This window comes from Mustelus asterias, chromosome 19, assembly GCF_964213995.1.
Source record: "Mustelus asterias chromosome 19, sMusAst1.hap1.1, whole genome shotgun sequence".
Classification (NCBI taxonomy): domain Eukaryota; kingdom Metazoa; phylum Chordata; class Chondrichthyes; order Carcharhiniformes; family Triakidae; genus Mustelus; species Mustelus asterias.
This window is the reverse complement of record NC_135819.1, coordinates 27,537,573-27,549,607: the sequence shown is the minus strand read 5'-3', so window position 1 is coordinate 27,549,607 and position 12,035 is coordinate 27,537,573. Positions and strand designations below refer to the sequence as shown.

The 12,035-nt window shown below is 46.3% G+C and overlaps 1 protein-coding gene across 1 annotated transcript in view; it reads left to right on the top strand.

Moving 5' to 3' along the window:
* LOC144507661 (cilia- and flagella-associated protein 54-like) overlaps nucleotides 1–12,035 on the top strand; it is a 191,603-nt gene that overhangs the window by 30,550 nt on the left and 149,018 nt on the right. Inside the window, exons 7-8 of the mRNA XM_078234818.1 lie at nucleotides 1,296–1,382; nucleotides 1,645–1,764. Of these exons, the coding sequence (XP_078090944.1) occupies nucleotides 1,296–1,382; nucleotides 1,645–1,764 (207 nt within the window). The remainder of the gene's footprint in view (nucleotides 1–1,295; nucleotides 1,383–1,644; nucleotides 1,765–12,035) is intronic.

Below are 12,035 nucleotides of genomic sequence, written 5' to 3'. Positions count from 1 at the left end.
CCCAGGCTAATGCTGTGGGAACAAGGGTTCAAATCCCACCATGGAAACTGGTGGAATTTAAATTCAATTAATTAATCTAGAGTGTAAAACTAATCTCAGTCATGTGACTATGACAACTATCATCAGTTGTTGTAAAAATCCACCAGGTTCACTAGTGTCCCATAGGACACTACCTTACATTAGGTATGCTTGGTGTTATTCCTGACATGCCCTCCCACACTCTTCATTGAACCAGAGTAGATCCGCCGGCTTGGTGGTAATGGTTGAGTGGGGGATATGTCGGACCATGAGGTTACAGATTGTGGTTGAGTACAATTCTGCTGCTGCTGATGGCCCACGGCGCCTCATCAATGCCCAGTTTTGAGTTGTTGAAGCTGTTTGAAATTTATCCCATTTAGCATGATGGTAGTGCCACACAAAATGAGGGAGGATATTCTCCATTTGAAGGTGGGACTTTGTCTCCACAAGGACTACGTGGTAGTCATTTCTAGCGATAGTGTAATGGACTGAGACATCTGCAACAGGTCGATTGGTGAGGACAAGGTCAAGTAGCTTTATTTCTCTTGTTGGTTCCTTCACAACCTACCGCAGATCCTATGACTCACCACCACCTTCTCAAGAGCAATAATGGATTGGCAATAAATGCTGGTCTTGCCAGCGACAAACAAATAAAGAAATAAATCTTGACTTTGGCCAAATTGACAGCCATGTTCTTCACCAAGAAAGTAAGGGTTCCAACCATCCATATCTGTGACATGCCTGAATAAGCATTCATTGCCTCCAAAGAGGAGAGAAAGTTAGCAAGACAGGAGGATAAAATATTACAATTGTCATGCATCCCCAAAGTATTCAGTATTTGTAAAGACATGGGCGCAGTAATCTGCTGAAGATCTACAGTCGGGAAGTAAAATCCCTGAAGAGCTATCAATATGATTCCTGATTTTCTTTCCACATCTGTTGATATGTTTGTAATAGTTCATATGTAATCCCAAGAAAAAGAATAATTCATTCTTGTTTAATATCTGAAATAAAAGGGGAAAATGCCAGAAATACACAGGTCAGTTGGCACATGGAAAAGAGGAAGTCATGTTGAGGTCTCGGATTTATCAGAGCTGAAAAGATCAATGTGAGTGTAACTGAACAAAACAATTGGGAGAACTGGTCGTCACAATTCAGGAAAGCTGACCTCAGTAAGATAGAGGAGATGATGGTTTGGATGCAGGATGCCTTGCACAATACATAGCTTACCAGTGGTTCAGTTTGTTTTAATAATGTATCTCTTATTCTCATGGCAGGTCCTACCTTTGCTCACACTTTACCAGTACTTTGTCAGTGCAATCTGCCGTAACATACACAGAAGTGTTCAGGCAAGGATACTAAAGGTAACAGAATGATTGGGCTGTTGTTTATGGGATGATTTTCTTTGAAATGTACGGTCAGTGAGGTGCTTTTTAAGAGATTTAAAAATTCAAAACAGACGAGGCTTTTTTATATTGTATCACTCTTGATAGAACTCATTTTAATGTGTTACCATATCCATTCATCTTCTCTTCCGTAAACATTGTGATTTTGCTTAGATTTTGTTATGCAATCATTTACTAATAAATTACAATGGTTTATTTTTGTTTTGACAAATTTAAATAGGGAAGGGTTTTGGCAGACTTGGGCCTCTTTGCACAAGCTTTTGATGAACAATGTACCTTGCTTAATGGTGAAAGGCTCCCACATGCACTTTTAGACGGTTTCAGATTTACAGAATCCAAGGTATGTAACAGTATTTTCATTCTGATAACTGATGGCCAACATTTTTTGTAATGTGTTTTGATAACATGTTCCAATAACTAACAATACGCTATGATGTGGAGATGCTGGCGTTGGACTGGGGTGGGCACAATGGGAAGTCTAATAACACCAGGTTAAAGTCCAATAGGTTTATTTGGCAGCACGAGCTTTTGGAGCGCTGCTCCTTCATCAGGTGAGTGGAAAGTTGGGTTCACAAGCAGGGCACACATAGACACATACTCAATTGCAAGATAATGGTCGGAATTTAATAATATGCTAATAACTAATATGTTCCTCCTCGCGCACTCACCCCCCCTCCCCCCACTGCGCCACCCCCCCCCCCCCCCCCCCCCACCCCCCACCCCTGTTGCTGTGTAACTCAGCATGATACACTACTAAACACATGGTAAGGATAAATTGGCAAGGAATGCTAAACATATTTGTAAATTTGCTGGAAAATGTATTCTGCTCACCAATTTCTGTTTTTCCTTAATGAATAATATCCTGCAATTCAAACAAGTTGGAGGTTGGCCTTCTTACGATTCTATTAACTGTTCGGAATGTGTGCTTTGGAGTAGGTTGGATAGAAATAGTTGGAGTTTTCTTCTGGGAGAATTAATGTGAAAAGCATTAGTCTGATTAGTTTCTGAGGAGAGGTCAAATTATGTCTATGTTTTTGCACAGTATCATCAGAAGTAGAATAGTTGCTTTTCATAGGGGGTGGGTTATGATCCTGCTAATCTGATATCTTCTGTCATGAATTCCTGGACTGCATTTTTAAAACAGGTTGGAGTTTGAATCAGAGCCAGGCAGATGCGCATCTTGGTGCTGTTTGCCTCTATGCTGGTATCCCGGGCTGGATCTTGGTGCTGTTTGCCTCAATGCTGGTTTCCCGGGCTGGATCTTGGTGCTGTTTGCCTCAATGCTGGTTTCCCAGGCTGGATCTTGGTGCTGTTTGCCTCAATGCTGGTTTCCCAGGCTGGATCTTGGTGCCATTTGTCTCTGTTCTGGTTTCCCGGGCTGGATCTTGGTGCTGTTTGCCTCAATGCTGGTTTCCCGGGCTGGATCTTGGCGCTGTTTGCCTCAATGCTGGTTTCCCAGGCTGGATCTTGGTGCCGTTTGTCTCTGTTCTGGTTTCCTGGGCTGGATCTTGGTGCTGTTTGTCTCTGTTCTGGTTTCCCGGGGTGGATCTTGGTGCTGTTTGCCTCAATGCTGGTTTCCCAGGCTGGATCTTGGTGTTGTTTGCCTCTATGCTGGTTTTCTGGGCTGGACCTTGGTGCTGTTTGCCTCTATGCTGGTTTCCCAGGCTGGATCTTGGTGCCGTTTGCCTCTGTTCTGGTTTCCTGGGCTGGATCTTGGTGCTGTTTGCCACTATGCTGGTTTTCTGGGCTGGACCTTGGTGCTGTTTGCCTCTATGCTGGTTTCCCGGGGTGGATCTTGGTGCTGTTTGCATCTATGCTGGTTCCCAGTCTGGATCTTAGAACACAGAACATAGAACACTACAGTGCAATACAGGCCCTTCGGCCCTCGATGTTGCGCCGACCAGTGAAACCAATCTAAAGCCTCTCTAATCTACACTATTCCAATATCATCCATATGTTTGTCCAATAACCATTTGAATGCTCTTAATGTTGACGAGTCCACTACTGCTGCAGGCAGGGCATTCCACGCCCTTACTACTCTCTGAGTAAAGAACCTACCTCTAACATCTGTCCTATATCTCTCACCCCTCAATTTAAAGCTATGTCCCCTCGTGCTAGCCATCACCATCCGAAGAAAAAGGCCCTCACTATCCACCCTGTCTAATCCTCTGATCATCTTGTATGCCTCTATTAAGTCACCTCTTAACCTTCTTCTCTCTAACGAAAACAACCTCAAGCCCCTCAGCCTTTCCTCATACGATTTTCCCACCATACCAGGCAACATCCTGGTAAATCTCCTCTGCACCCTTTCCAACACTTCCACATCTTTCCTATAATGCGGTGACCAGAACTGTACGCAATACTCCAAATGTGGCCGCACCAGAGTTTTGTACAGTTGCAGCATGCCCTCCTGGCTCCAAAACTCAATCCCTCTACCAATAAAAGCAAACACACCGAACACCTTCTTAACATCCCTATCAACCTGGGTGCCAACTTTCAGGGATCTATGCACATGGACACCCAGATCCCTCTGTTCATCCACACTACCAAGTATCTTACCATTAGCCCAGTACTCTGTATTCCTGTTACTCCTTCCAAAGTGAATCACCTCACACTTTTCGGCATTAAACTCCATTTGCCACCTCTCAGCCCAGCTCTGCAGCTTATCTATGTCCCTCTGTAACCTGCCACTTCCCTCCGCACTGTCTACAACTCCACCGACTTTAGTGTCATCCGCAAATTTACTAATCCATCCTTCCACGCCCTCATCCAGGTCATTAATAAAAATGACAAACAGCAGTGGCCCCAAAACAGATCCTTGCGGTACACCACTAGTAACTGAACTCCAGGATGAATATTTCCCATCAACCACCACCCTCTGTTTTCTTTCAGGTAGCCAATTCCTGATCCAAACCACAAAATCACCCTCAATCCCATGTGTCCGTATTTTCTGCAAAAGCTTACCATGGGGAACCTTATCAAACGCGTTGCTGAAATCCATATACACCACATCAACCGCTTTACCCTCATCCACCTCTTTGGTCACCTTCTCAAAGAACTCAATAAGGTTTGTGAGGCACGACCTACCCTTCACAAAATCGTGCTGACTATCCCTAATCAAATTATTCCTTTCTAGGTGATTATAAATCCTATCTCTTATAATCCTTTCCAATACTTTGCCCACAACGGAAGTAAGGCTCACCAGTCTATAATTACCAGAGTTGTCCCTACTCCCCTTCTTGAACAAGGGGACAACATTTGCTATCCTCCAGTCTTCTGGCACTGTTCCTGTAGACAATGACAACACAAAGATCAAAGCCAAAGGCTCTGCAATCTCCTCTCTAGCCTCCCAGAGAATCCTAGGATAAATCCCATCTGGCCCAGGGGACTTATCTATTTTTACCCTTTCCAGAATTGCTAACACCTCCTCCTTTTGAACATCAATCCCATCCAGTCTAATAGCCTGCATCTCAGTACTCCCCTCGACAACACTGTCCCTCTCCAGTGTGAATACCGATGAAAAATATTCATTTAATGCCTCTCCTATCTCTTCAGACTCCACGCACAACTTCCCACTACTGTCCGGGTGCTGTTTGCCTCTGTGCTGGTTTCCTGGGGTGGATCTTGGTGCTGTTTGCCTCTTTGCTGGTTTCCCAGTCTGGATCTTGGTGCTCTTTTGCCTCTATGCTGGTTTTCCGGGGTGGATCTTGGTGCTGTTTGCCTATGTGCTGGTTTCTCAGGCTGGATCTTGGTGCTGTTTGCTCTCTGTTCTGGTTTCCCGGGGTGGATCTTGGTGCTGTTTGTCTCTTTGCTGGTTTCCCGGGGTGGATCCTGGTGCTGTTTGTCTCTATGCTGGTTTCCCAGTCTGGACCTTGGTGCTGTTGCCTTTATGCTGGTTTCTCGGGCTGGATCTTAGAAAGAAAGAAAGAAAGAAACCCTACAGTACAGAAAGAGGCCATTTGGCCCATCGGGTCTGCACCGACCACAATCCCAGGCCCTACCCCCATATCCCTACATATTTACCCACTAATCCCTCTAACCTACGCATCTCAGGACACTAAGGGCAATTTTTAGCATGGCCAATCAACCTAACCCGCACATCTTTGGACTGTGGGAGGAAACCGGAGCACCCGGAGGAAACCCACGCAGACACGAGGAGAATGTGCAAACTCCACACAGACAGTGACCCAAGCCGGGAATTGAACCCAGGTCCCTGGAGCTGTGAAGCAGCAGTGCTAACCACTGTGCTACCGTGCCGCCTTGGTGCAGTTTCCCTCAGTTCTGGTTTCCCGGGCTGGATCTTGGTGCTGTTTGTCTCTGTGCTGGCTTCCCGGGGTGGATTTTGGTGCTGTTTGCCTCTATGCTGGTTTCCCGGGCTGGATCTTGGAGCTGTTGCTCTCTATGCTGGTTTCCTCGGATGGATCTTGGTGCTGTTTGCCTCTATGCTCATTTCCCAGGCTGGATCTTGGAGCTGTTGCTCTCTGTTCTGGTTTCCCAGGCTGGATCTTGGTGCTGTTTTGCCTCTATGCTGGTTTCCCAGGCTGGATCTTGGTGCTGTTGCCTCTCGGCTGTTTTGCCAGGCTGGATCTTGGTGCTCTTTTGCCTCTTTGCTGGTTTCCCGGGTTGGATCTTGGTGCTGTTTGCCTCTATGCTGGTTTCCCAGGCTGGATCTTGGTGCTGTTGCCTCTGTTCTGGTTTCCTCGGATGGATCTTGGTGCTGTTTGCCTCTGTGCTGGTTTTCCAGGCTGGATCTTGGAGCTGTTGCTCTCTGTTCTGGTTTCGTTGGCTGGATCTTGGTGCTGTTTGTCTCTGTGCTGGTTTCCACTGCTGGATCTTGGTGCTGTTTTGCCTCTATGCTGGTTTCCCGGGTTGGATCTTGGTGCTGTTTTGCCTCTCGGCTGTTTTGCCAGGCTGGATCTTGGTGCTGTTTTGCCTCTATGCTGGTTTCCTGGGTGGGATCTTGGTGCTGGTTGCCTCAGTTCTGGTTTCCCAGGCCAGACCTTGGTGCTGTTTGCCCCTCTGCTGGTTTCCCGGGCTGGATCTTGGTGCTGTTTGCCTCTATCTTAGTTTCCAGGCTGGATCTTGGAGCTGTTGCTCTCTGTTCTGGTTTCCCAGTCTGGATCTTTGTGCTGTTGCCTCTCGGCTGTTTTGCCAGGCTGGATCTCGGTGCTCTTTTGCCTCTTTGCTGGTTTCCCGGGTTGGATCTTGGTGCTGGTTGCCTCAGTTCTGGTTTCCCAGGCTGGATCTTGGTGCTGTTTGCCTCTATGCTGGTTTCCTGGGGTGGATCTTGGTGCTGTTTGCCTGTGTGCTGGTTTCCCGGGGTGGATCTTGGTGCTGTTTGCCTCTATGCTGGTTTCCCGGGCTGGATCGTGGTGCTGTTTGCCTGTGTGCTGGTTTCCTGGGCTGGATCTTGATGCTGTTTGCCTCTATGCTGGGTTCCCGGGGTGGATCTTGGTGCTGTTTGCCTCTCGGCTGTTTTGCCAGGCTGGATCTTGGTGCTCTTTTGCCTCTTTGCTGGTTTCCCGGGTTGGATCTTGGTGCTGTTTTGCCTCTATGCTGGTTTCCCGGGGTGGATCTTGGTGCTGTTTGCCTGTGTGCTGGTTTCCCAGGCTGTATCTTGGTGTTGTTTGCCTGTGTGCTGGTTTCCCAGGGTGGATCTTGATGCTGTTTTGCCTCTATGCTGGTTTCCCAGGCTGTATCTTGGTGCTGTTTGCCTCTATGCTGGTTTCCCAGGCTGTATCTTGGTGCTGTTTGCCTGCGTGCTGGTTTCCTGGGCTGGCCGTGACACCTGGCGAATTTTAATGGGGTCTGGCAGCTTGTAGCTTGGTCTTGGCATGTGGCAGATAGCCAATTAGAATTTAATAAGGAGCCTATTAAGATTTCCGTTGTGAATGTGGACAGCCCCCTGCGTTACTATGAACATGGTGGTAGAATGCCCTTCCCAACCCATAAAGGTCACAAGATCACAGCTGCGTCCGCTGGCTGTCCTCAAAGGGGTTAAGTTACCCTTTTAAGAACGTAACCAGGCAGTTGTGGCATTTGAAAAAATAAAATGAACTTACCTGCACTTGACCCTCCCTGTCTGCATTCTCACATCAGCAGCTTCAATAGGGCTACTGATCTCTGACTGCTGGAGAGACGTCCTATCCACCAGCCCCAATGTATGACATGCCCATTTCCTGCCTTCAGTTGGCTGGTGGTTGAAAATTGTGGTGGGTAAGTCTAAATCACGCTGTGTGGGGTTGGGAACCAGAACAAAACTCCATGTCCAGTTCCCTTTGCCTGATTAAAAATTCAATAGTCTGGCCTGTTGTCAAACATAATTATGTTTCCAGTGTGACACTGGTGTCATGATCAAGATGCGAAGGAACATATGAAATACATCTGTCAGCTGGGCTACTTTGTAAGGGTGGTACAGTGGTCAGCACTGCTGCCTCACAGAGCCAGGGCCCGGGTTCAATTCTGGCCTTGGGTCACTGTCTTTGCGGAGTTTGCACATTCTCCCTGTGTCTGCGTGGGTTTCCTCTGGGTGCTCTGGTTTCTCCCACAGTCCAAAGATGTGCAGGTTAGGGGGATTGGCCATGATAAATTGACCCGAGTGTCACGGGGATTAGCAGGGTAAATGAGGGTTATGGAAATAGGGCCTGGGTGGGATTGTGGTCGGTACAGCCTTGATTACCGACCACAGTCCCACCCAGGGATTGGCTGAATGGCCTCCTTCTGTACTATATTCAATTCTATTCTATCAAGTCAATTTTTGTGCCGAGCTGACAGGATGGCTCCAACTGGTCACTGCTCGCAGTTTCAAAGTTAACAAAGGTTACCACCAACGTCTGGAATGTAACACTTGGCATTACATTAGCATTCCAACCAAGCTAAAACAATGACCCAGCAGATGGTCCGTCTGCTGCAGCAACTTTGAACAAGGACAACCTTTTGCAGATCCTAATCTCTAGTAATGGTGCCTAAACACTAACTGTTTTAATCCAATGATTTCAACAAATATGTGGCAGCAGAAGGGCCTCATTTAAATAACACAAAACTAGCACTTCCCAGAACAAAAGGAGTCCTGAGTTCAATCAAACACCTCAAGATCCCAGCCATAGAAATATAACTCCTTGTCTCACATTGAGGAGTGGTGGTACAGAGCTCCCCCGACTTTGTGAAAGTGCAGGCCAATATTCCTGACTCCTCAGCAGGTTTCCCACAGTGTTCACAAACTCTCCAATAACGAAGGCTGTTTTTGGGCTTATAAAACGAGTGGCACAGTGAGAAGGAAAAGAAAGGCCTTTCAGAAGTACAAGGTGAGTAAATCAGTGGAGACATTAGTGAGGTACAGAAAGTGCAGGGTGGAGCTTAAGAAAGCAATTAGGAATGCAAAAAGAGGAGATGAGAAAGCTCTGGCTGGGAAAAGTAGAGAAATCTCAAGATACTCTATAGGTATATCAATGGGAAGAGGATAACCAGGGAAAGAATTGGGAGGTAACTCGTATGAACTCCCCTAAGATGCAGTGTAATATTGTCCAGTGGAACTGAACTCCAGAAGTTACTGTTTGGCCTCTATAAGAACTGAACTCCAGGCAACAGTCTGTGCCGTCTGCCATCCAGTGGTGGCAGAAATAACCCTGGTCCTCAACAAAAACATCTGGAACTTTGGAACTCATGCCTCCAGACTAACTCATTCTTTGTGCCTTCTCCCATCATTGAATTCTCGCTCTGGAAAAAGAATCACCCTACAATCAGCCACCTTACCCTCTAAAGGAACATTCAAGTTGATTTCTGATGCTGGACTCTGGACACACATAAAACCCTAAATTGTATGATTTTGGTTGTGTCCTGAACCATCTTCCTTTATCTTTATCCTCTTGTGTGAATGAAAATGGGTGAACATTATAAAACCCGTCTCGCGGGTATGTATGTTTGGAAAAAATAAACTAACTATTTTCTTTTTATCTTACTTAGAGTTTGCTTGCAAGCTATTCTTAGAGGATTGGAACACTCCAAATTTAAGGATTGGAGAAAATACACTATTTATAAAGGGGGCAATCAGAATAAAAACAGAATAAAAATTTATGGACAGTTGAGATGAGGGAATTCAGGGCAGTTTAAATTGGCCCCCTCCTGTCCATGACACTTGACTTGGCCTGATTAAACCGCAGTGACATATGATTGTGATCTTTTAGCCCATTAGCTTGTCTTTCCCATCAGAATTCAATTGCCTCTGACTCCAGAGTATTGACTACACTTCCTTACCAGGTAATGATCACTTTGTGGAAAAGGAATTGGTTCTGAAACGAATCACAGAATTAGTAATGGATGGTGTTTGTTGAGAAGTGAGAGAGGAGATAGTGAAGATTCTGTCTCGAATTTTCACCTCGGGCTCGAGAGACATGAATCAGATTTGCTCTCAATTTCTGGAACCCAAACCCGCCTCTGGACCCTACTGCTGCCACATATTTGTCTCTTGAGAGGTGTGGATGGGGAAAGGTCAGGTTTTGCAAGTAGCGATGTGGAGCAGGAGGAGTGCGGGTACCTATCTTGGTTCTCAGCCCTGGGGAGGACTTTTTGAACTTGCCTTTTAAATGGTCTTTCATGCAGACTATAGTTCATGAATCCACTCAGATGAACCATAAATTCTTTAAAACGTGGCTCAACCCCATGAATATTGCAGAGGAGCCTATCGCTGCAATGGAGCTGACCAGGTGGGAGTGTCAGGTGTAGGTTTTTAACCCAAACCAGTCCAGACCTTTAATAGGTCCTGTTGAAAATTGGAAAAGATGAGAATGGGGCCAGGGGTCCTGGAATTGGGTCCTGGCCGCCATTCCTATAGAGCTCCCCTGACTTTGTGGAAGTGCAGGCCAATATTCCTGACTCCTCAGCAGGTTTCCCACAGTGTTCACAAACTCTCCAATAAAGAAGGCTATTTTTGGGTTTATAAAACGAGTGGCACAGTGAGAAGGAAAAGAAAGGCCTTTAAGAAGTACAAGGTGAGTAAATCAGTGGAGACATTAGTGAGGTACAGAAAGTGCAGGGTGGAGCTTAAGAAAGCAATTAGGAATGCAAAAAGAGGATATGAGAAAGCTCTGGCTGGGAAAAGTAGAGAAATCTCAAATCTACAGGCATATCAATGGGAAGAAGATAACCAGGGAAAGAATTGGGCCCATTAGGGATCAAGAGGGCAATCTGTGGGTGGAGCCAGAGGACACAGGTAGAGTGCTGAATGAATACTTCACATCTGTCTTCACCCAAGAGAATGAGGATGATTGCATAGAATTCAGGGAGAGGGACTGTGAGGTTCTTGAGCAAATTGACATAAGGAAGGACAAGATATTGGAGCTGTTGCCATCTTATTAGTTGTAGAAGACAGAGGGTGATGACAGAAGGCTGTTTTAGTGACAGGAAGCCAGTGTCCAGTGGCTTACCACAAGGATCATTTAAATCAATGACATTGATGACTACATGGGGGTCAGGTTCGAAGACACAAAGATTGGACGGGTGATTAATAGTGAGGCGGAGTGTCTTGGGCTACAAGAAGATATAGACGGAATGGACATATGGGCTAATAAGTGGCAGATGGAATGTAACCCTGAAAAGTGTGAGGTGATACACTTTGGAAGGAGTAATTTGACAGGATAGTATTCAATGAATGGTCAGACACTTGGAAGTTCTGTGGAACAAAGGGACCTTGGCGTGTTTGTCCATAGATCTCTGGCGGTGGAAGGGCATGTTAGTAGGGTGGTGAAAAAGGCATATGGCACACTCGCCTTTATCAATTGGGGTATAGATTACAAAAACAAGGAAGTCATGAAGGAGTTGTATAGAATTTTGGTGAGGCCACAGCTGGAGTACTGTGTGCAGTTCAGGTCGCCACATTATAGGAAGGACGTGAACCCACTGGAGGGGGTGTAGAGGAGATTTACCAGGATGCTGCCTGGGATGGAACATTTAAGTCATTAAGAGAGGTTGGATAGGCTTGGATTGTTTTTGTTGGAGCAGAGAAGACTGACGGACGACCTGATCAAGGTGTACAAGATTACGAGGGACATGGACAGAGTGGATAAGGAGCAGCTGACCCTTAATTGAAGGGTCAGCCACGAGGGGACATAGGTTCAAGGTGAGCGTGGGAAGTGTTGCGGCGGATGTGAGGAAAACCTTTTTACTCAGAGGGTGGTGATGGTCTGGAATGTGCTGCCAGGGAGGGTGGTGGAGGTGGGATGCCTCACATCCTTTAAGAAGTACCTGGATGAGCATTTGACACATCATAACATTCAGGGCTAAAAACTGAAAATGCTGGAAAATCTCAGCAGGTCTGACAGTATCTGTGGGGAGAGAATAGAGCCAATGTTTTGAGTCTAGGTGACCCTTCATCAGAGTTGAGAGCAAAGAGAATCAACAGAGATTTATATTTTTGGGGGTGAGGTGGGGGTGGTGTGGGTGGAATGGGACAAAGGGAATGTAAATGAGGATACAGAAGGCGGAATAGATGCTGAAAGTGTTCATTAAGTGATCAGAATGTGTGAACAGCAGAATAGAGGTACAGATTATTAAGGGACTGCCTTAGGAATGTGGCAGTTACCCTGAAGGGGGGGTTGCAGGGTGCAAGACGGAGGG